Genomic DNA, 24,100 nt, shown 5'->3' on the forward strand with positions numbered 1-24,100 from the left:
CATGCAAGTTTGTCTCTCTAATTGCAAAGGAAAGGAATGCCTGAGAGAGAAATATAGATGGAGAATAGTTTCATTTAGTTAAGGTTAAAAGAATCTAACTTGGTCAAATAGTAATTAGATCTCTCTTAATTGATCTAATGATTCCTTGCCTAAACTCAACAGTCAGAATTAAGTTTTAGATGAGGAGCAAAGTGTTACTAATAAAAATTAAGCCATGATCCTTCAGGAAATATATTGTGCTATTTCTCTGCATGAATGACCTTGTAAAATGATATTTTAGTTATAAAATTTAACACAAAAATATATCACTAACTTGGAAAATGTAAAAATATTAGCAAATGTGAACTCAAAGTAGAACATCAGGCTGTTCCAACAGTTAAAAAGCAGCCCCCCGTAGGGCAAAGTACTAGTGAAAAACTACTAAGACTATTAGAACTACTAAAGCAAAGATATATTATTCCGCTCAGGAAATATCTTTGAGAACAAGCCATTTAGTACACATAACAGAAAGGATTGTAAAGACATCATCCAGAAAAGCTTTATCCCACAAATGAGGCTCATAGCAATATCATGAAAGGTTCCTACACTTAAAAATTATAGATACAATCATGTAATTGAGATAGACAGAAGCTTATACATTAAAATGTGGAGAGTACCCAGCTGGAAGTAAAGAATATCTTTTAAGTTCTCCTCAACTTCATGAAATACAAGAACCAACAGAGATTAGGATCAGCAATCAAGAAAAAGTTTACCAGTTTTATCCACTACCCTGCCTTGCAAGAGCTCTCTGGATATACCCTCTTCCCCATGTATTGGGTTTGGCTGAGATGGAGTTCATTTCCCCATAGCAGCTCTCACAGTGCTGTGCTTTGCATTTGTAGCCTGAAAGGTGTTGATAACACACCACTGTTTTGGCTACTGCTGAGCAGCACTGGCACAGCATCAGTGCTGTCCCTCTGACATCCCTTCACCCCCAAAGGCCAGTAGGCTGGGGGTGGGCAAGATCTTGGGAGAGGACATAGCCGGGCCAGCTGACCCAAATTGACCAAAGGGATATTCCATATCATATGACATCAGCTCAGATATAAAAGCTAAGAAAAGGAGGAGGAAGAACAAGGCATTCGGTATTCTGACATTTGTCTTCCGGAGCAACTGCTACGTGTACTGAGACCCTGCTTCCTGGGAAGTGGCTGGACATCACCTGCTGATGGGAAGTCAAGAATCAATCTTTTGTTTCCCTTTGCTTTCGCACATAGCTTCTGCTTTAGTAAACTCTTTATCTTTACCCACGAGTTCTTTTCCATCTTATTTTTCCCCCCCTTGTCTTGTTGAGGAGGGGACTGACAGAGCAGCTTGGTGGGCACCCAGCAGCCAGTCAAGGTCAACCTGCCATACCATGACACAACCATCATATAAGTTCTATAAGAAACTAATCCTTGACCAAAAAACAACCTTCTTCCCCCTTAAACTGTTCTTAAATATAAAAATGGAGGAGGTCTACTAGAAATGTTTTGAAATATGCAAATTATGTGAAGTTTCTTCACCTCAAAGGCAAGCAAGAAGATATTGAAAATGGTAGTTCACAAAAAAAATCTGATCCTATAATCTATGAGTTGACAAGATGTTGGGCTCTCTCGCTCCACCAAGTAGATATTTGTCTTAGATTCTTCTACTTGACTCCTTTCGTCAGGTTAAGCATCTCAGATTTAGTTCAAGAGTTTCAGCTTTATTAAGCTGTCACAAGAGCAGCCCCACTTTGATAACAATAGCTGCTCCAATTATGGCTTGGTTTAGGGTTGACAAGTATAACGATTCATTTGTGGCACATGAAAAGCAATAAAAGGTTGGTTTGCATTACAGCTTTAAAAACGTAGGCACTTTTTTTCATTTAATTTGTCACTTTGCTTTTGCTAAGATGACATTTAAATTGCAGTAAAAGGCAAATGAGGCTTGTTGTTTAAATGTAATTCCTGTATTTAAATGATCTGTGATGGCGCAGTGTTCAAATGGGAACACTTGTTTCACAGTGGGCCCTGATTGCAACTTGACATTTGTATTCAGGTCCTGTTTTATCCATGTGGCTAAAGGGCTTCCAATTTCATTTCACAGTCAGAGGCTTGCAGAAAACACCAATTAACTTGCAGATCCCATTTGCCAACAAAACTCAGCTTCTTCTCAAAGTCTGGCATGTGGCAGTGTTCAACATTTAATTGCAAAGCAGAGGCTTGCAGCTGGGCACAAAGTCAAATTTTATCATTTTTCATTTTCACAGAGAGCAAGAAACTTTGACAATTTTTGATGGATTACTATTAATGAATTACTGCTGTAGTAAGGTTGCATGGACCATTTTTTCCCCTCTAGAGTACAAAGAAGGTTAACTGACTGACCCAATCTGACTTCTATTGAAGTCAACACAATTTACCTTAAACTTCAGCAGAAACTCTGATCAGAGCCCAATGTGTCCTTCCAGTATCCTTGGCCAATGCCCAATGGCAGGCAGGAAGCATCAATTAAGTTCTAATGAAAGGCTCGAGTGACCCAGTCAAGGAGCAAAGGCGAAGTTATTTAAGTATGCTTAAAAACCTATGTCAAAATAGAACTGACAGAGTGGTCACATGCCTAGCTGTTGGCAGACAGCATACCAGAGCAAGCAAGGCAGCCTTCATTAAGCAGAATCTATATTTACATACTTTATATGTCCTAAAAATCTCTATAACTACAATGCTACTTATCAGTGAAATAAATGAATCATAGATAAAGCATTTTTTAAAAAAAAAGATATACATATATGCCACTCCCAATTACTCAGAACAGATAATACAAAAAACTGAATATGCAAAGGCCTGTCCCACTCCCTTTATTGATATTTCTCCAACATCTTAGAAGATGACAAGATAGGAAACCAACATTATTTTAGAATATAGTGATACCATCGCCCACTTAAACCCAATGTCTTTCTCTGCTACTTCTGGCAGAGACCAAAGGTTGTCAGGGATATCCTGCTCTTCCTTCTGTAGTTTGCTATTGTAACTAACTCTGGTCTCCCTTAAAACCTCCTTCAACTTTTGCACATTCATATGCATGTTTTACCTTAATAAAGAAATGTGTTTAACTAGAGTGAAACTCAAAGTGAAATCCTAGCAAAAACATGGCAGCAGCTTCTAATTTTCACACAAGGTAGGATTCAAGTTGAAGAGATTCATCCAATTAACAGAGATTTTCGGGGAACTTGTTAAGCACCAGTGGAAGGAATCCTACTTGTGTGGGGAAGGAATGAACAGATTAGCAACATAAACACAAGCTGGAGGTGGAAGAACAAAGTTAAGTTCTACACTTAGCCTACTGTACACTCAAAGTGATTGAAATGTATTTGCAATTGAAACTGTGTTACATATTCTGATACTGTTAGAGGGGGCAGAGCAGTTCAGGACTGAAACAACAAGGTCTGCCTCAGATTGCAAGTACAGCAGCTGAGGTAGTAGTGAGGCTGGAGGCTGCACTTCAGCTTTTTGGGAGTGGCAACTATAATTCTGATAAAACAGAGGTAAACTAATCAATTAGATTAATCTCAAATATTGATTATTTGATGCTGCAGGCGGAGAGATTCCACCTTCAGATAGGTACTGTCAAGAAAATTACATTAACATGGAACTGATGAACCAAGAAGAAGAGCCACTAAAACTTTAACAAAACCTTTTATATTTATTGTCAGCATGTAGAAGACCATTACAGGTAACAGATGGAGAGCATATTTCTACCTCTCCCACCACCTACCAGCTCAACCTGCATAAGCAATGGCAAAGAAGCATGAGATGCTCTGGTTTTCAGGATGGGAGGATACAATTTTGCTGTGTACATGTCCAACTTGGCGGAAAGCATTATTCTCCATCAAGCCGAGGTATCATAAAAATTACATACTAAGAGGATTGGTATGCTTGAAGGTGAAGTTATTATATCTACACTCTCTGACAGAGCTTTGCCTACTCTGATATTAGGCTTTCCATCACAAAATTCTATTATATAAACTACAGACAACCAGTGCTTTATTAGTCTAATGCTTCATTTTGAATGAACATAATTTATGTTAAACAGGTTATATCTAGTGAAGTGGAGGCCTCATGGCCCAATGCTGTTTCAGTGAGGCAGAGAAGAGCACCCGTGTCTCTGTACCAGCCATTAGCCTCACTCCCCCTTCACTGTGAAAAACAAGCCTTGTTGTAAATCTGGTCTGTTAAGAAGATAAGGATGCATGCAAAGACCCTCTGATGAAGGTCAAAGAGCCTTTACTGATGTCTCAGCACATGGAGGAGGACAAAAGTGTTTATTGCACCTCTTTTGTCAACTATAAATTCTGACCAAAGGTAACTGAGACTCTCATTAAGCCCCATTTACATATTATCTTTCACACCACTTGGAATGAAAATGAGGAAGAGCATGAGACATGTAATACATGTATGACCAAAGTCACCAAACATCACCTGTAACATTCAATTGTTCCATCCCATTGGGACGGGCCAAAAATTTATAGTATAAAAGGGTGGCTTTGGGGAAGAAAGTGTTGGAGGGGGAAAACACCTCTGTCTGCTTGGGATTGGTCGATGGACTGTGTCTCTCCTCTTCTCCTGAAGGGATGCCTTTAGGTGAACTTTGTGCCTCCAACTGGAATTGTGCCTCCAACAGGGGATCAAGGCTACCATTAGCAAATTTGTGAATGACACCAAGTTGGGTTGGAGTGTAGATCTGCTGGACAGTAGGAAGGCTCTGCAGAGGGATCTGGACAGGCTGAATTGATGGACTGAGACCAATGGCATGAGGTTCAACAAGACCGAGTGCTGAGTCCTACACTTCGGCCACAATAACCCCATGCAGTGCTACAGGCTGAGGGAAGAGTAGGTAGAAAGCAGCCCAGTGGGAAAGGACCTGGAGGTGCTGGTCAACAGATGGCTAACATGAGCCAGCGGTGTGCCCAGGTGGCCAAGAAGGCCAATGGCATCCTGGTTTGTATCAAAAATAGTGTGGCCAGCAGGATAAGGAAGTGATTTTTTCCCCTGTACTCAGCACTGGTGAGGCTGCACCTCAAATCCTGTGTCCAGTTCTGGGCCCATCACTACAAGACAGACATTGAGGTGCTGGAGTGTGTCCAGAGGAGGGCAAGAAAGCTAGTGAAGGGTCTAGACAGTAAGTCCTATGAGGAGCAGCTGAGGCAGCTGGATGTGTTTAGCCTGGAGAAAAGGAGACTCAGGGGTGACCTTCTCACTCTCTACAACTACCTGAAAGGGGGTTGTAGCCAGGTGGGGTCAGTCTCTTCTTCCAGGCAGCCGGCAATAGGACAACAAGGAATGACTGTTGCCAGAGGAGGTTCATGTTGGACATCAGGAGGAATTTCTTCACGGAAAGTGTGGTTAAGCATTGGAACGGGCTGCCCAGGGTGCTTGTGGAGTCGCCATCCCTGGAGGTGTTTAAGAAATGACTGGACGTGGTACTTAGTGCTATGGTCTAGTTGACAACGTAGAGATCAGTCAAAGGTTGGACTCAATGATCTTGGATGTCTTTTCTAACCTAATTGATTCTGTGATTCTGTGAACTGCATTGGAGCAGACCCAGGAACATTCATTTCTATCTATCTATCTATCTATCTATCTATCTATCTATCTATCTATCTCACTATTAGATCGCTGCTCCTATACTTTCTGTAGCGACACCTATTAACACTCTGTAGTTAGTGCATTTATCACTAGCAATCCTGAACCTGCTTTCCCATTGCTTCAATAAACTGTGCTATCTGTGAATCTGGATCGTGTAAGTCCTTATTGAATGTGACTAGACCTATAAATTGCAATCTGTGCTTGTGCAAGTTTCTCTTGAACTTAACCAGACTTATAGTGTTGAATTGGTTCTAATCAGAAGTTAAGCCCAGTTGCACCCAGCCCCTCTGATCTCTGAGGACCAGCTGGCATGCAAGGGGATTTATTTACTGCTAAATTCCTATACCCTTAACGCAACACCACCTGATGATGAATTTCATGAACTAGTGTTGCCTTGCAAAAACAAGTTTCTTTTTAACAGCTTCAAAATTTGTTATCTACAGTCTATTGATTATTATCTCATTTGTCTTTATTAGTAGGAACAGGTAACTATACTGATGTCACCTATATTTGCAAAATCACTCACAGAATAGGGAGTGGGAAAACAAAGAGGAAAGGGCTTCTTTTGAATTTTTTACCATCTCCTTCATAAAACCCTTAGAAAACCAGTTCCATCATGTATTTATATTTAAACTCTAAATGGAATCCTGCAACCTGTATCACTAATTTAGAACAGTATTAGACTACTTTATACAAGGCAAGTGCACGCTGACCAGAGACACCTACAATGAGAAACACTGCCCCAGGAGTTTTGCAGATCTAGTGAATAATAGAAGCAAGTAAGACTGGTTATAGGAGGAAAGGTAGTTCAAATAAATAAAACTGAATTAGAAAAGCTAAGGAAGTGGCTTCAAAGAAACTGCCTAGACCTGCTTAGCAAGGGTCAGACAGCCCAGAAGTGACCAGACTTACAGTACTGGATTGGTAAATCCCACTATTTGTGCATCTGTGCTCGTGAAAGTTCTTCTTATTGAACTTGTCCAGACTTGTAGTGCCAAATTGGTTATAATCAGGAATTAAGTCCAGCCGCATCCAGGCCCTCTGATCTCTGAGGACCAGCTGAAGCGCAAGGGGGGTTATTTTCTGCCAAATTTTTATACCCTTAAATGCAACAGAAAATCTGTGTAGTTGGCAGGATTGCCATAGATAAACTGCTACAGAAATATGTGTGCACCTTGACAAGCTGGGAAAGACTGGGCTAAAAGTTTTGGAAAGTTATGATAAAAATGTGTATTGAGCAATGTCTAACAGAACAGAAACTAAAAGTTGGAAAAGGGAAAGGAATTATCTGTGCTGTATTAGGTGTTTGTCTATCCTATGCACAAGATAAGGCTAAAGAATCCTTGCCTTCCCAAAAAATTTCAAGTGTGGAATATTTAGTGATTCAGTCTGAAAATGAGCTAAAAGCATTATTGGCCTTTGAAAAAGGAATTAGAGAAAAAAATGGAAATTTGCATAGATTCCCTTATGGTAGAAACTGGAAATTTGAAAACTGAATTGGCTGCAGCAGAAAAATGGGGAAAATATCTGAAAGAAAAAATATAACTGTTAATGAGCCAAACACCTTCTCCAAGACGGAATATGTGCAGTGAATCTCTCTGACCACGGGGGTCGGATTTTATTGAGTAAGAAGTGGGAGGCTATTGGGGTCTGAGAGTGGTTTTAACCACCACTCCTGGAGATGATGATTATTCTTTAACTGCACGAGTGGTATACTGGGCAGGAGAAATAGATGTGCAGGTGTAGTGGGTTTCTGTGGCTGGGTTTTGGTAGAGGGGAGGGGAGGCTACAGGGGTGGCTTCTGTTAGAAGCTGCTAGAAGCTTCCCCTGTCCTATGGAGCCAATGCCAGCCAGATCCAGGAAAGACTTCCTGCTGCTGGCCAAGGTTGAGCCAATTAGGAGTAAACAGTATTGCCTCTGTTATAACATATTTAAGAAAAGAAGGTTGTTGTGCAGAAAGAATTCCATCCAGGGAAGAGCGGAGTGAGAACATGGGAACAACAATGTAGACACCAAGGTCAGTGCAGAAGGAGGAGGAGGAGGTGCTCTGGGCACCGGAGCTGAGGTTCCCCTGCAGCCCATGGTGAAGTCCATGGTGGAGCAGGCTGTCCCCCTGCAGCCCATGGAGGACCATTGGGGTGCAGAGACCCATCTGCAGCCCATGGAGAAACCCATGCTGGAACAGGTGGATGCATGAAGGAGGCTGTGACCCCGTGGGAGGCCCAAGATGGAACAGGGTCCTGCGGGAGACCTGCAGCCCATGGAGAGGGAAGCCCACACCAGAGCAGGTTTTTCCCGGGTAGGACTTGTGTCCCCTGTGGGGGACCCACATCGGTACAGCTCATTAATGAAGCACTGCACCCCATGGAGGAGTGACCCAGGGGACAGCAGTTTGGGAAGAACTGCTGCCCAAGGGATGGATTCACGCTGCAGAGGTCCATCAAGGACTGTCTCCCGTGGGAGGGATCCCACAGGAGCAGAGGAAGGACTCCTCTCCCTGAGCAGCGGCAGAAACGACAACTGACCAGAAACAACAACTGACCATAATCCCCATTCCCCATCCCCCTGCACCGCTGGGGAGGAGGAGGGAGAACATGGAAGGAAGGAGGGGTGGGGGAAGGTGTTTTTAAGACTCTTTTATTTCTCACTCTTTGACTCTTATCCTGTTAGTAATAGATTTAAATAATATCCCCACTTTGAGTCTGTTTTGCCAGTGCAGGTAATCAGTGTGACCTCTCTCAGTTCTTATCTCAGGTCATGAATCCTTAGCTGGTTTTTTTTCTCTCTCCTCTGTCCAGTTGCAGAGGGAGAGTGAGAGAGTGGTTTTAGTGGGTACCTGGCATCTGGCCAGGGTCAACCCACTACAGCAGGATAGATCTACTGGTTATTAAAACTACTGGATTCTCTGATCTCACAGCTTCTGTGCAGAAAGCAGCTTGTATACAAGCTATGTATGAGAGGGATAGGCTTAGAAGGTCTCCCATGTTAGCCCCTATTGATCCAGCCAGATTAATCCCTCTTATTCAGGGTCTTCCGGACAGTCTCAATACCTTTGTAGCAAAATTTCAGGATGGAATGCGGGAGGTTCATGTCCTAAATGCCACGGTTCCTGGGCATCTGGGGGGCCGGGGGCAGATGATGTGTTTAGCTACCTGGAGTAAATCTGTTCAGGAAATAGTGAATTACGGACGCTGGATGGGATGGGTCAGATAACTGTTGTTAAAGCTCCTGAGCCTACTTGATGGATATTAGCAGTACAGTGGCTCCAAGGAAAATACCCTGAACCTTCTATTGATATTCCAGTCAGATCTTGAAAAATTATGGTTGAATTTCTAATTGACACAGGGACCTGAATGTTGGTAATTACAAAGGAAACAGCAAATATTTTGGGAATTATACCCAGTGACCATAAACTTAAATTTACTGGAATTGATGGTATAATAAAGGAATGTCCCACAGCAAAAATTTCCATCTGGTTCCTCGGGGAAAAACAATTTACTAAGGTTGAAGTGTTGTGGGGTCCACCCAAACAAAACTTTTAGGAATTGATTTACTTTATGGGCAAATCTGGAAACTCCCAGATGGAACTCTGTGGAGTTTCTCAGTGGAAGACACCGGGTTTCTGGGGATACAAATAGAATCTGAAAGAATGTGGGATGATTCGGGCTCTGAAAATTTTATCAGTCTATTAGAGGAATCAATACCATTGTTGCTTTCTAAAATTACTAATGTAAAAGAGCCCAACAGCATCACTTATAGGGACTGATGAGGTGGTGACGGTTTTGGAAAAAAGAGGCATCATTGAAAGGACTCATTTGCCTTATAATTCACTGGTGTGGCCAGTAAAGAAACTGACCTGGCATGGGCATTTCACAGTATATTGACAGTTAACTGTTAATACTGCACCTTTAACTGCTGTAGTTCCAAACATTGCTGAGACAGTGACACTGATGGGGGGGGGCTGCTCATGGCTTGGATGGCTGCCCTAAATGTCAAGGACATGCTTTCGTGATTCCCCTCCTTGAAAAGGATAAAACACAGTTTGCCTTTACATGGAGTGGGATCCAATACACTTTTAATAGGCTTCCACAAGGATATAAACATTCTCTCATTATTTCTCACAATGCCTTAGCTAAGGTCTTAGTAGAGATTCCTGGAGATTTTTAAAAAGAGACTGCATGTGGCACTTAGTGCCGTGGTCTAGTAACCGCAGCGGTAGTGGATCAAGGGTTGGACTTGATCTTGGAGGTCCCTTCCAACCCAGTTGATTCTATGATTCTATGATTCTATGATTCCTATTCCACCTGACATTACATTATATCAATATATTGATGACAAACTGATGGGGGAGATGATCAAGAAAGTATAAGAGACACAATGAAAAACATTCGTGAAACACTAATTGAATTGAGATTGGAAGTTATGGAATCAAAATGCCAAGGACCGGCACAAGAAGTTAAATTCTTAGGAGTCTGGTGGATTAAAGGAGTTGCTTCTGTTCCTTTGGACACCCTGGAAAAAATGGAATACAGGCAGAACCCATCTAGTGTAAAGAAGTTATAGGAAGTTCTGGGAACTTTAGGCTACTGGCGTAAACATATTCCTGGATTTTCTATTATTGCCCATCCCTTATACAATCTGCTCAGAAAAGGAAAATTGTGGGAATGGATGGAACAGCACCCAAATGCATTAAAATTGTTAATAAGAGAACTGAGGCTGTTCCAACAGCTTAGCCCTATACACCTGACTGACCCTATCCATGGAGAATGGAGGTTCAGTGAGCACAGCTCTGTCAGAGACTGAAATGGTTAATGATTTATGCATTCTAGGAGACTCTTGCAGGCTTTTGACTTTTGCATTATACCTGGATGGACAGTTGGGCCTGTCCCTCCCTCCAGTGAAGAGCCAAGTTTGCAGGCTTTTGACTGTTGCATTATACCTCTGATGGGCAATTGAAGGTGTCAAGCCCTGAAAAGGCAGGACCTCTGATGGCCCATCAAAGCCCATCTCCCCCTCTGCCAATCAAAAAAGGCGGGAACCAGGCCAGACACAGAAACTCTTGCTCAGGGCCCAGGGAGAGTTTGGAGGCTTGAGGCATGGCCCATGACACTAATCATGGATATAATAACTCATAACTTCTTGGCGTGTGGGGGCTTCCCTCCTTCACCCCCAGGAGATCAAGGCCACCACTTCAACTGACAGACATGGAAGCGGCAACTACCAAGTGTCATCGCTAGACCCCGTGGGCGGTGACTATATACGTTTTGTCCACTCTCAGTTTTTCTTTTTCCTTACTCTCCCTTACTCCTATCCTGTCTTTCTCTCCCCTATGCATTTTCTCCCCCCTCAAAGGTTATCTCTATGCCACCTTGTTATATGACAACACCCAAAATGCTAGCATACCTGTTGATACAAAATTGTTAAAATAAACCTTACCAATATATGTTTTCAGACACCAATTATTCAGTGTCTTTTCACTCTAATCCACCCCGAGGGAATTATTGATAAAAACCTGGGTTACCCCCACTCCCCTTTTTCTGGGGCGGGTCATAACAAGCTCTCATTGTAACCTTTGGCAAAAGGGGCCACAAGGTCCAGAAAGACCACTGGAGTTTAGCTCCCACTCTTTCAATGATGCTGAAGTGAGATACTTGTATCTTGAGAAGACTTGTGAGCCTTCTGGCATGAGCGATACCAGGTGGCAATTCAACCTAACATTGCCAGTTAACAACAAGATCGAGCATTTGTCCACTTTTTGTCTTAACAGGATGAACTGCATGTGGAATGAAGCACTGTCATATACAGAGCTAGAGTGCCTGCAAGGACTAGTGGTGGTTTTGGTGTTGGTACTTATACTCTTTGGTTTTATGATAATTTGGAAACTGAAATTCTTATCATAATGCAGGTAAAATACTGTTTATTATTCTTACTGTCAATAGACAGAAGTTCAGGTATCACTTCAAATCTTATGTTGCAGTAAATCCAAGCTTTTGGATGTACACATAATGTTAGTCAAATCACCACATGTTTACCTTTTCCTCCATCTGCCAACTCACCAGTAACTTGGGGAATATTCACTATGGATTTGAGCAAAACTTGTGAGGTTATGTGGAAAAAACACACAAATCTGACTTGGCAAACTGAGGAAGGAAAAAATGTTTTAAAGTGGGCCAACAATAATACAACTATATGGAACTGTAACATCACTAAGCCATCATTGAAATTCGAGACTAATAGTGACACAACTGAGACAATTTATCTTCCTCCTGAGGATACACGTACTGATACACTATGGGAAATGCATATTCCAAGGGTGTGGGGAGGGCCACAATGCGGTGACTGCATTATATGCAACCTACCAACTGATGCATTGATTGGGAAGGAATGATTGGATTACCAGACGACCCCATACAGGCTGATGTTCTGGACACAGATTTTAATGTTTCTTGTTCAAACAGCCTGAAATATCATAATTGGAATTGTACCAGAGTTTACAATTGCAACTCCAATGAAACTGAAATTCAGAGATTGGGCCCAGCGTCTCGAGCTCTCAGATTAGGTTATATTTGTTGAAACTATATCACCCCACTCAATGACACTTGGTCTCATTTGACTAACAATGATACTGAGCCTGACATAATTTGTTCAGAACTAAGTATACCCTCATGGGGCACACTGTATGGGTTAGAAGTGATGGAACACGGTCTACTGACTTATTAATAGAGGGCTGGCAACACCAACACATGCTGGGACTATTAACACTTTGCCCCCTTTGGAGGAAGCAACCTCTTTCACTGGCTCTGTGGGGACAAATCAAAAGGGAATCAGAAAACCAATGGCAACACCTGACAGCTGGAACTGTGGTGGGGTGGATACTGGAATCAATTTTCACACCCCAGTTGATGGCATTCCAGAATTGAATGATGTTATATAATTTTGCTGGTCAAATCTAAGCATTGGCTTAATGCAACTCATGCAGGACTGAAGGAATTAAATTGACTAGGAATTGTAGTGGTTCTAATCAGAAATTAGGCCCAGCTGCACCCAGTCCCTCTGATCTCTGAGGACCAGCTGGAATCAAAGGGGCTTTAGTTTCTGCTAAATTTCTATACCCTTAATGCAATATTTAGCTTGATTTTGGACCTTTAAAATATACCAAGAGCATTATGAGTTTTGGTTTTGTTCTCCATAGTGTTTACATATTGTCCCGAGGGATGTCTTCAGTAAGTTTTGAGTTGTTTGTTTTTTGTTGATTTGATTTTATATGTATATATATTTATTTTAATATTCCATGCCACATAAGTCAGGAATAGCAATATTGACCAGAACAAGACAGACTCCTGTAAGTCTAGACTTGGAGTGTCTTTCCAGATTGAATGACAGCACAGGTAACTACTCCAAAATCCATGAATCACAAGGCAATTCCATTTAGGCTGCATCTCTTCAATTTGCTTTGAGAAAGCCTCCAAGACAGCATCCAAAACCTTACTGCAGCTAAGATATACACATTAATTCCTTCACTTATACACTCAGTGAATTATCTTTTAGGGAAACAAATTAGACTTACTACTGTTTTTAAAATAATTCAGGTTGTCTTTTATCGCTATTATCTTCTATATGCTTACATACCAACTGGTTAGTGGTTTGTTCCAGTACCTTACATTTAGGAAAACAATGCTGGTGGTTACTTATTTTATTCTTTCCACTCACCTACCCACCTTTAAAATATTGGTGACATTTACCTTCAAGTTGTTTTTAACTTCCCCTCCCTAACACAAATTCCTATAGATTTTGAGAACTTCTGAAGCAGCAGCTCAAAACTGTCTCAGTGAGTTTCTTGAATACTTTAATACAAGTGTCTTCTGACTTTACCAATTTAAATAATTCCTTTCCCGTTTCAGCCTGTGTTCTTCTCTCCATTGTACAAGTCATATCTGGTCACAACTGACCTTTCCTTCAAAGCAGTGTTGATTGTTATAGCCCTCTGTTACTTGATCTCCTTTACTACTCAGTAATGGAATTCTGCTTTCCTTTGTTGCTATCTTCTCATACTCTTAATGAATCTTTTCTTTTTGCCTTCTACTTCTCTCTGGTTGTGAATCGATTTCTTCCTTAAACTTTCCAGTTTAGCTCTAGTGGTTTCTATACTTACCCTCAGTTGTGTAGCTACATTTCCACTTTTTGCTTCATTCTTTTTATAGATCCTCAGGTACTTACAACCTGTTGCAATCATACTTGTTTCATATCATGCTTTCCTCCAACTCTAATTTTCTCATATAGTAGATCAGAAATTCAATTTCACCCAACCTTAACTGAACAAGCAAACCTGAAGAAAACACTAACTTGCTTTACCTAGTACCACAATAAAGTTTACATCCCAAATGTGTCATTGTTTCTTCATTATACACATGAACACCTAAATGATTTTGAAGTCATTTACCCAGTTCATCCCAGAGCTGCCTATACTTGTCAGTCATTGCAGTTCCTTGTTGTGTCCAAAGCGACAGACGAGGGTCAGCCATGAACTGTTCTGTTATCAATGTCAACATGCGAGCTCCATTTGAATCTCTCATCTTTAGCATCTCTCGCACCTAGGAAATGAGTCTTTTAATACAAACTTGAAAAAAACCCAAAACAAACCACAATATAGACAATATGCTGCGGTGTTAAACATTCCATCTCTGTTGAATAAGAAATATAATTTATATATATGATTTGAAATTTTTAATTAGAAAAAAATAGTCTGCCTTCCCAATCTTAATAATTTTTAGTTTCAGTATCCCATTGCAATTCTGCAAACATACTCCTTCCACAAGTAATCCATGGGTGTATTATGCAAGCTGCTACAAACCCATAATTTTTACAGGTTTCTCCAACATTTTGAGGGTAGGAAGGAAGAGAACAGCAACACTGCAGACAGTTGAAATGTTACTTCATTTCATTTAAACTAATCTCAAGACACACCAGATTGTGTTCCATTGCATTATTAACTTGCCATCATGTTCCCAGGGCTTTGTCTTGTTTTAAAACAACAGGACTTTGAGTAAGACCTGAACAAGTACAGAATGGATGGGGGAGTGGGGGGAGAAAAGAGGGAAATTTGAGTACTCATCATACCTTTGCAAAAAGCAAATTGAGCTGCTTCCCTGATCCATGGTATCCACCCTGGGAGAGGAAGAGTTTAACCTGTTCTTGGACCTGTTCCTCATCCAAATGCCAGCAGTTTTCATCATCTATGCTAGCACCTGCTGTTGGGTCAGGAGCACCTGGAAACAGCAAGAAGATAAATCGTTATGTTCTATATAAACAAGAGAGGTTTGTGAGTCCAGGGAAAAGGAGTACTGCAAAGGTTTTTTGATTTTTGTATTGCCCCATTTTGGATGTTTTGACTTTAATCTAAAGTTCTTTAAAATAGGCCTAAATTTCTCCTCAGTAGTCTTAACCACTTAGAAATGACAGATTATGAAAAAGTATTTAAATAAACAGTATTTATAATAAAACATTAAAATCAAGGTGAGGTTTTTTTCCTCCTGCCCCAGCAGTTATTCTAGAATGCTTTTACAAAGAAAATTACACTTTACATAATATTTCAACAACTGCAATGTTAAAACCTTTCTCCCCAGAACACCTATGTAATTTCTGTACCTTCGGCAATCTTGCTCAGGTTTAAGTTATGCTAACGAGCACTGCTGTTGATGAACATGAGAAAAATCATCACTTCAGTGCCTTTGAGCTGTGATGGCTTTGCAAAACTAAACAAAGAATAAAGAATAAAAAATAATCCCCAAACAAATCCAGTCTTTAAGTACTAAAGGCATTAACATAATAAATAAATTACAGCTGTGTAACATTGTGGTGCTTCTGAAGGAGCATTTTTACATAGGCAATGTCATCAGCATAGAGCAACTCTACCTGAATTAGCCTAGTGCCAACTGAAGTGACTGGATTTACATCAGGAAGTGCTTTGGCCACAGGTTGCTCTAACTCAAATTTTGCAGTTGAGATCAGTGATTTTCCACTTGTGGCCTTTTCTAAAGGCTGACAAAAATAAAAACAGTTCTTGCAGTATCTAACAATCTACACATTTCTGAAGAAGCCTGCACCTTCACTGGATATTTTTAAAAAGGTATTCTAACTGAAAAGGTTGAAAAGCACTTATCTAGACTGTCAGGGAAACATCTCATGGTATTGCATCACCATACTCAGATGTAAGGCATTTTAAGCATGCCCAAGACTTAAGTTTACTTGACATTTTGATTTTGGGCTTGTCCCAACTGTGTAATCTCTATCTATGTTAGGTTTTGAGAAGAAGTTAGAAGTAGAATTGCATAACACTATCACTTTTAAATCCCAGATCATGTTACCATCGCAGCCAATACTAAAAGAAGGCTACTGGCAGGGAAGAAAAGTTACATGGTCAGATTTGTAAAAACTTGCTTTCAAAGAAGTCCTGAGAACATAAAAAGCAAAGATAACTACAACTCTTCAGATGTACAGAAACACTGATTCTATTGATTTAAGCCTTTATTTCACAATTGCAGCTCTGCCATGTAGGTGAATCTTAAGTGGTTGCAGAGAATGATAGAATCTTTATTCAATGAAAATACAACTGGAAGATTTAGAGGGTCAGAGGGATGTCTTGTCTACTAGTTGCTAAGAGAGTAAAAAAAAATCTTCCAGCTCAGCAACTTCCTAAACTGCTTCCAACATCAGAGCCTACAGCTGTGAACACTGCACTGTTGTCCACATATTTTTTTTTAGATTAAAAAGTAATTATGTCTTTGAAGATGTGAAAGAATTCTTCTGCCTTTCATGGGAACCATAAGACTGTCTCAGAAGATGGGAATCAAGCCCAAGATGGTACAAAACCTGGAGGACACTGAGGGGGCACCTCATCGCAGTCTACAACTTTCTCGTGAGGGGAAGAGGATAGGTAGACACTGATCTCTTCTCTGTGGTGACCAGTGACAGAACCCAAAGGAATGGCCTGAAGTTGTGTTAGAAAAAGGTTCTTCACCCAGAGGGTGTTTGGGAACTGGAACAGGCTCCCCAAGGAAGCGGTCACAGCATCAAGCCTGTCAGAGTTTAAGAAGCATTTGGACGATACTGTCAGGCATATGGTGTGACTTTTGGGGATGGTCCTGTGCAGGGCCAGGAGTTGGACTCAATCCTTGTGGGTCCCTTCCAACTCAGCATATTCTGCAATTCTGTGATTCTGTGAATGGGAAACTTGCCCTTCTGTGAGTGCTTCCATCTTTACTATGTTAGTTTTAAGGGGTTTTACAGTCAGCTACATGTAACACATGCTGATAAATCTTCAGTTTCAAACAACTAGATAAACAGGGAAATCAAGCCACATGAGATGAAGCAGTGCAGATGTTTGTGCTGGTTTAAAAGTTAACCAGCAGGGGAAACCAACCCAACTCAAAAGAGAGATTACAAATCAGAATATCAATTTAATAAAATAATACAATAAGTACGACCACACGGACAAGCAACCGGCCCTAACCCACAAAGCCCAAATGTACAACCCAGCACCCTGGGGCACAAACAAAACGGTGCTCCCTGGACCCCCCCCCGAGTCCAAAGCAAAGGGAGAGGGGAAAAACCTGCTGGTGGGAGAGCTGCTGCAGTCCGGCCAAAAGTGGTGATTGCAGTTCAGTTGAGGGTGGTGGTCTCAGTCCGGCTGAGAGCGGTGAGCTGCAGTCTGGCTGAGAGCGGTGAGCTGCAGTCCTCCTCTGGATCCCACGAGTGGTGGTAAGGTTCTGAAACTCCAGGTTTATATATTCTCCAGTTCAGGTAGCAATGCTTAGTCCCTCCCCCAGAGCGGGGAATTCCATAAAAGGATGCTCAATCCTTCCCTCAGAGTGGGGAATTCCATAAAAGGGTGTGAGGGTGCTCAGTCAGGGAATTCCACAAAAGGGCATGAGGACAGGAGCATGAGGGGGGGGCACCTCGCAGGCCTCTACTGACAACAGTTTCTGGGAAATGGCATGGAGGGCTATAGAATACACAGTTTTGGGCTACACCTATCCAATGATGAATCGGTCCCAGCTGTTCTAACTAGGACAATGTTGAACAGACCCAGGTTTGCAGTATCACCTTGCACAAAACACACATATTTATCCCTCACTTCAAAGGAGATTTATCTTTAAAAAATCTTGGTATGGCTACTTTTAACTTTTACTAAAAATAGCCTAAGATTTCTCAGGTAAGCTTCCCTATTTGGGGAAAACACCAAAATTCCTTCCATAACTGTTTATATTTTATCAAAAGCTCATCAATCAGTTTGTGCTAGAAGGCTAAATTTCAACACAGCTACTGCAGATTCTTTAAAAAGGGTTCCTTTACAGGAATAAGGGAGCCCACTGCTGCATGCCAGCAGCACTGCCCCCACCAAGGCCTCTTCTTTCAGCACAATCCCAAATATACCTTCCCCAGGGGTTCAGCATTGCTATACTTAGACCAGCGTTATTTTTATGCCACTGGGTAAGAAGACTGTAAAAGCTTAAGACACCAACACGAGGGTCTGAGCTCTATGATGCTATTCAGCACAGTACTGACAGAGCAATATTTCCTCACAAGATCGTATATAGGTTACACTCAGTATGATCAAAATTTTTAACCAGAATGTATAAAGAACTTTCAGTATACATGTAACTGGCACCAGCTATGATTTGTAATTCACTTATCTTTCAACATCGTTTGCAGTCTTCAGCAATAGCCATGAAATAACAAGGCAAGGAGATGGCATGTCAGATTGGGCACAAGTCCAAACCCCATTTGCAGCCCTGGCAGCAGCCAGGCATCCTGATGTTGCTGCCAAAGAAGCCTCAGCTCCCACTGCCCATGTCATTCTTGTTCTGGGGTCAAGGCATGACCATCTCCGCATCTTTCAACTAGGCACTTTTCAAGTTCACTACATTCACTTACAATCAGGTCGTTAAGGAAACTTTCTTATCTGACCATTCAGGTGAGACTCCGACAGTCACACTCACGCCACCTGAGACTTTAACTGCTGACCCCGAAGCCTCTTAGCAGGTAGCTCCAATGAGCTGTTTGACTCCTTATACACCCCACAATCACACAGACAAGGTTTCCTTACCAGCTCCACCCCAGGTTTCCCATATGTCCTAGTTACAGGGGCTGGGACCAGTTTATCACAATGTGGGTATAACAAAAATTGTGTATTCTACACCCTCTATGTAATTTCTGATGGACTGTTAATAAATGGATTGTTTGCAGCAGCTACCAAGGGCACACCTGACACCTCAGGCTACAAGCTGGGTGTTAAAGAACCCTACAAGCTATGGGAGTGTTTCTTTGTCTTCACACCAATGGTTCAGCTGTGATAATTCCCCTCCGGAGAGGCATTGGCACCTTCACACCCAGCCTGAGGGGTCATCTGTGCTAATGAGCCATACTGGACTGGCACAATAGGCAGCTGCTACACCTAGACCATCAAAGACTCCAAAAATATCCCATGACTCACAGAGTTAAATCACCCATTGTGAAACTCCCTGCCCTGGGGGAGGCACTGGGCATTCCCACCTGAACCTGAGCATATATAATCTTTGGGTTTTGGGACTTTTGGTACCACTCATCAGATCGAGAGGATCAGAACTTCAACAGGACTGCGACTGCTACTCTCGACAAGATTGTGATCATTACTTCAACAGAACTGTGACCATCATCCAGACCAACAGGTTTTCCTTTCCTTTTACTGTGCACCCAGAGGGGTCATGTGGTGCTCAGCACAGGGGCTAATGAACACTGTTCTTTTCTTGTCCCAGGATTCTCAGTTATACATCTGTCTTTGGGGGTTAAAACCATTTTTCTCTCAATGTATTTATTGTAATCTTTTTTTTAGTAAATTGTAACTTGTAATCTCTCTTGAGTTGGGTTCATTTCTCCTGCCTGTTTACTTTTAAACCAGCACACCACATCATTGTCAGACCTCTGGTTCCTTTAAGTAATTTAATTATGATGCAGTGACACAATAACAGCTCAAGATGGTGCCCCTGGGGAGGGACCCTCAACAAAGGAATCCCTGGACTGTTATTACAGTCTGTGCACCCATTTCAATAGTGATTTTGGGTCTGGGGTCTTCTCATTTTCATTGGCTTCTGCAGGGTCTCTGGGTGATTGGCTGGTGCTGCAGATCTACTTACCCTTTGTTAGGCAAAGGGGCGGTGCCTGTTCATGTCTCCTTGCCTGGGGCTCCAACCATTTCATTCACCCAGGGCACAACCTTCAGCTTGCACTGCACCTGCACACCAAGCTACTGGTCCTAAATTTATTCCTCAACAAGGTGAACACTGACTGATCTAGTCTGCTTCCTCACCCATTAGCACACACATCACTCTTGAGCGACACAGAGGATTTTCTACACTGCTGCTTTTCTTCTGAAGACGTGGGACTGGAACTATCTGAACAAGCAACAGGACTGCAGAAGGGAGCTACCTTAGGAGCTGTGAAATGAAGTCCTAGCAATAGCTGGCAAGTAGATCTGAAGGGTCAACCCAAAGGCAGTGTCCTCGCTTGGGGTGCAGTGCGGCCCTGAAAAAGCGCAAGGCTTCAGGAGATGGACAGTTTGACTGTGGAGAGGAATATGGGCAGCTGTAGTGGGTTGACCCTGGCTGGATGCCAGGTACCTGCTAAAGTGACTCTCTCCATCCCCCCTGTAACTGGACAGAGGAAAGAAAAAAAACAGTGAAGGATTCATGAGTTGAGAGAAGAGCTGGGAGAGGTCACTTACTGATCATCACGGGCAAAACAGACTCAAAGTGAGGATATTAATTGAATTTATTACTAACAGGGTCAGAGCAAAAGAGTGAGAAGTAAAATAATCTTAAAAACACCTTCCCCCCACCCCTCCCTCTGTCCAAACTCTACCTCCTCCCCCCGGTGGTGCAGGGAGATGGGGAATGGGGGTTATGGTCAGTTGTTGTTTCTGCTGCTGCTCAGAGAGGAGTCCTTCCCTGCTTCCCGTGGGGTTCCTTCCACGGGAGACAGTCCTTCACGAACCTCTCCAATGTAAGTCCATCCCACAGGCAACAGTTCTTCATGAAACTGCTGAATTTAAATTTCTGCAATGCAGTTTGGTACCAAGACCAAATCCCTTTCCCCACTTGTAAACTGAGGGTATTACTTACACTAACGTATTAAATCTTCCTCTCTCCAACCTTTGGCTGTCATGAGTGGTTTTTGAAATAGGTTTTACATCATGTACTTACAGTTAAATACAATAAATAAAGTATTTATACTCAGTATATAGATACAGCCATACATACATACTAATGCTCTTTTACTAAAATTACTAAATTGCAATCTTAGTAATAAAAGCGGGAATACTGTGCACAATTTTTTTGTAACCCTGAACACCCAAATACATTTTGAAAATAGGGCAACAGCCTTTTATATTTAGTCATAACAGGTTACATGTTAAATGTAATCAACTCCTAAATTATAAAAAGCAGCAGCATTTAAAAAAAATCACTTTGACCATTACATAGCAATTTTAAAAGCAACTACTTTCAAACTGAGCAACTGCATTCAAGAACTGGTGTCATATATAAAGAACTTAAACTTTCAAAGTAAATAGAAGCAAAGCAAGGGGCTTTGACTAAAATAGTCTAAGAATAGTCTATATTGCAAACTACTCAGGGTACAACAGTAAATTAAATAAGGCAAAATAAGGTTCAATAAGGCAAAGTGTCCTACACTTGGGTCACAACAACTCCATTCAGTGCTACAAGCTGGGGGAAGAGTGGCTGGAAAGCGTCTCAGCAGAAAAGGATCTGGGGGTGTTGGTAACAGTGACTGAACATGAGCCAGCAGTGTGCCCAGGTAGCCAAGAAGGCCGGTGATTGTCCCTCTATACTCGGCACTGGTGAGGCCGCACCTCAAGTCCTGTGTCTAGTTTTGAGCCCCTCACTTCAAGAAAGACATTGAGATGCTGGAGCATGTCCAGAGAAGGGCAATGAAGATGGTGAAGGGGATAGAGAATAAGTCATGTGAAGAGAAGCTGAGGGACTTGAGGTTGTTTAGCCTGGAGAAAAAGAAGCTCAGGGGTGACCTTCTCACTCTCTACAACTACCTGAAAGGAGGTTATAGACAGGTGAGGTCAGTCTCTTCTCCCAGGCAACTAGCAAGAGGACATAGCCTCAAGCTGTGCCAGGGGAGGTTCAGGTTGGACATCAGGAAGAATTTCTTCACTGAAAGTGTGGTTAAGCTTTGGAACAGGCTGTCCAGGGTGATGGTGGAGTCACCATCCCTGGAGGTGTTCAAGAAATGACTGGGTGTGGCACTTAGTGCCATGGTCTAGTTGACAAGGTTGAGATTGGTCACAGGCTGGACTAGATGATCTTAGCTGTCTTTTCCAACCTTAATGATTCTGCGATTCTATGATTTTAAATTTTAGTTAATATGATGGCAGTAAACTGCTTCCCCGGTCCTTATTTCTGAAGTATAACAAGAGTTGTTTTAATCTTCAAATGAAACCATGCCACATTATTTACTCAGCCATACCGAATGTTTTAAACTTAATTTTATAAAAATCTTATAGATTTAAGTATACAAGTGAAATGTAGGTTAATTTTTATTAAATGTCACCTCACGGCAGTGTCAAGAGGATATGGGAAAACAATTACGACTAAAAAGCATGTGTACTATGCAAAGATTGAATGGTCCAAGCTAGAAACCAATAATGCTGTACATTGCTTCACAACAGAATAGTAACTGATTTTATAAACTTAGCGTGCTCAGAATTATTCTAAACATTAATTATATAGAAACAAAGCTGATAAAATTAGTTATTACAAAATATTATGCCTTTGATTTCCCAAATGATTCAAAGTTCAGACATAAGTCACTTCATCTTGTATTTAATTTCAGAACTCTTGGGTAAAATATAACAACTGTTCAGTAGTGCACAGCATCAAAGGAAAACAGCAACTACTGTGAACAGCCAGTGCTAATAAGAGAAAATGTAAAGAAAGGACTGGTGTGATGGTTTTGACTGAGATAGAGTTAATTTTTTCCACAGTAGCTTCTATGGGTGTATTGGGTTTGTGTGGCAAGGTTTTGGTAGCAGGGGGGATACATGGGTGGCTTCTGTGAGAAGCTGATAGAAGCTTCCCTTATGTCTGACAGAGCCAATGCCAGCCAGCTCCAAGATGGACCTACTGCTGCCCAAGGCCAAGCTCATCAGTGAAAGTGGTAGCACCTCTGGGATAACATATTTAAGAAATGAAGTTATTGTACAGAAGCAATTGCAGCTAGAGAAGAGAGAGAAACAACTCTGCAGACACCAAGGTCAGTGAAGAAGGAGGGGAAGGAGGTGCTCCAGGCACTGAAGCTGATTCCCCTGCAGCCTGTGGTGAAGACCATGGTGAAGCAGGCTGTCCCCCTGCAGCCCATGGAGGTCCATGGTGGAGCAGTGATCCACCTACAGCCTATGGAGGACCCTATGCCAGAGCAGGTAAATGTGCCTGAAGGAGGCTGTGACGCCATGGGGAGCCTGTACTGGAGCAGGTTCCTGGCAGGACCTGTGACCCTGTGGATAGAGGAGCCTATGCTGGAGTAAGTTTGGTGTCAGGACCTGTGACCCTGTTAGGGACTCGCACTGGAGGAATCTGTTCCCGAAGGACTGCAGCCTGTGGAAGGGTCCTACACTGGAGCAGTTAATGAAGAACTGTAGATCGTGAGAAGAAGTCACGTTGGAGAAGTTTGTGGAGAATTGTTTCCTGTGGTAGAACCCCACACTGGAGCAGGGGAAGAGTGTGAGAAGTCCTCCCCCTGAGGAGGATGCAGCAGCAGAAACAAAGTGTGATGAACTGACCACAAGACCATAATGTAAACACCATTGTTATAGTTTCTTTTTATTAGCTTCTGGTGAATTTTTTCACACCAACCGCTTGGCTGGGGTGGGGTGAGTTTTCAGGTTTTAGTGTTTGCTCGGCTTAGACCTTAACGACTGTCTTACTGACATGCTAATGGCTTCTCTCAGCAAGAAGGAGAGCTCTTTTGTTTTCCTCTCTCCGAGGCAAGGGGGGAAGGTAGATTTTTGCTGTGTGGTTTTGGCAGAAGTGGCAGTTGCAGAGAAAGAGAGAAGGGGGACTAGGAGGCTGGCAGTTCTTTTTGCTGGGAGGTGCTTGGGTTTTGGGGGTTGTTTTGCCTTCTTTGTTTTTTTTTCTTTCTGCTGGGGACAGCCCTTGACTTTAGCCCTGACTCAGGGAAAGTGTGGGAAGAGAAGAGCTCTGGGGTTCATTTTGGTTTTGGCCAAGTCATCTAGCTGCCTTTGGCCCCGGTTCGCCTCCGTTCCCTCATGCCCTGTTCTGCCCACGGCCCAGACTTGCCTCAGATTTCATTGGAGAAGCTGGTACCATCTGCGGAGGAACTTTTGAGGGGAAAGGCTGCTCTTCCTCCCCCCTCCTTCTCTGTGCCAGTGGCAG

At 42.2% G+C, this 24,100-nt stretch overlaps 1 protein-coding gene across 1 annotated transcript in view; it reads right to left on the reverse strand.

Annotated features, from left to right (window-relative positions):
• LOC113959565 (zinc finger SWIM domain-containing protein 6-like) overlaps window positions 1-24,100 on the reverse strand; it is a 175,325-nt gene that overhangs the window by 37,736 nt on the left and 113,489 nt on the right. Inside the window, exons 3-4 of the mRNA XM_027668681.1 lie at window positions 14,763-14,911; window positions 14,086-14,236 (exon numbers count right to left, since the gene is read on the reverse strand). Coding sequence (XP_027524482.1) covers window positions 14,086-14,236; window positions 14,763-14,911 — 300 coding nt within the window. The remainder of the gene's footprint in view (window positions 1-14,085; window positions 14,237-14,762; window positions 14,912-24,100) is intronic.

The sequence above is a fragment of the Corapipo altera genome, unplaced genomic scaffold (assembly GCF_003945725.1).
Source record: "Corapipo altera isolate COAL_440 unplaced genomic scaffold, ASM394572v1 60871, whole genome shotgun sequence".
NCBI lineage: Eukaryota > Metazoa > Chordata > Aves > Passeriformes > Pipridae > Corapipo > Corapipo altera.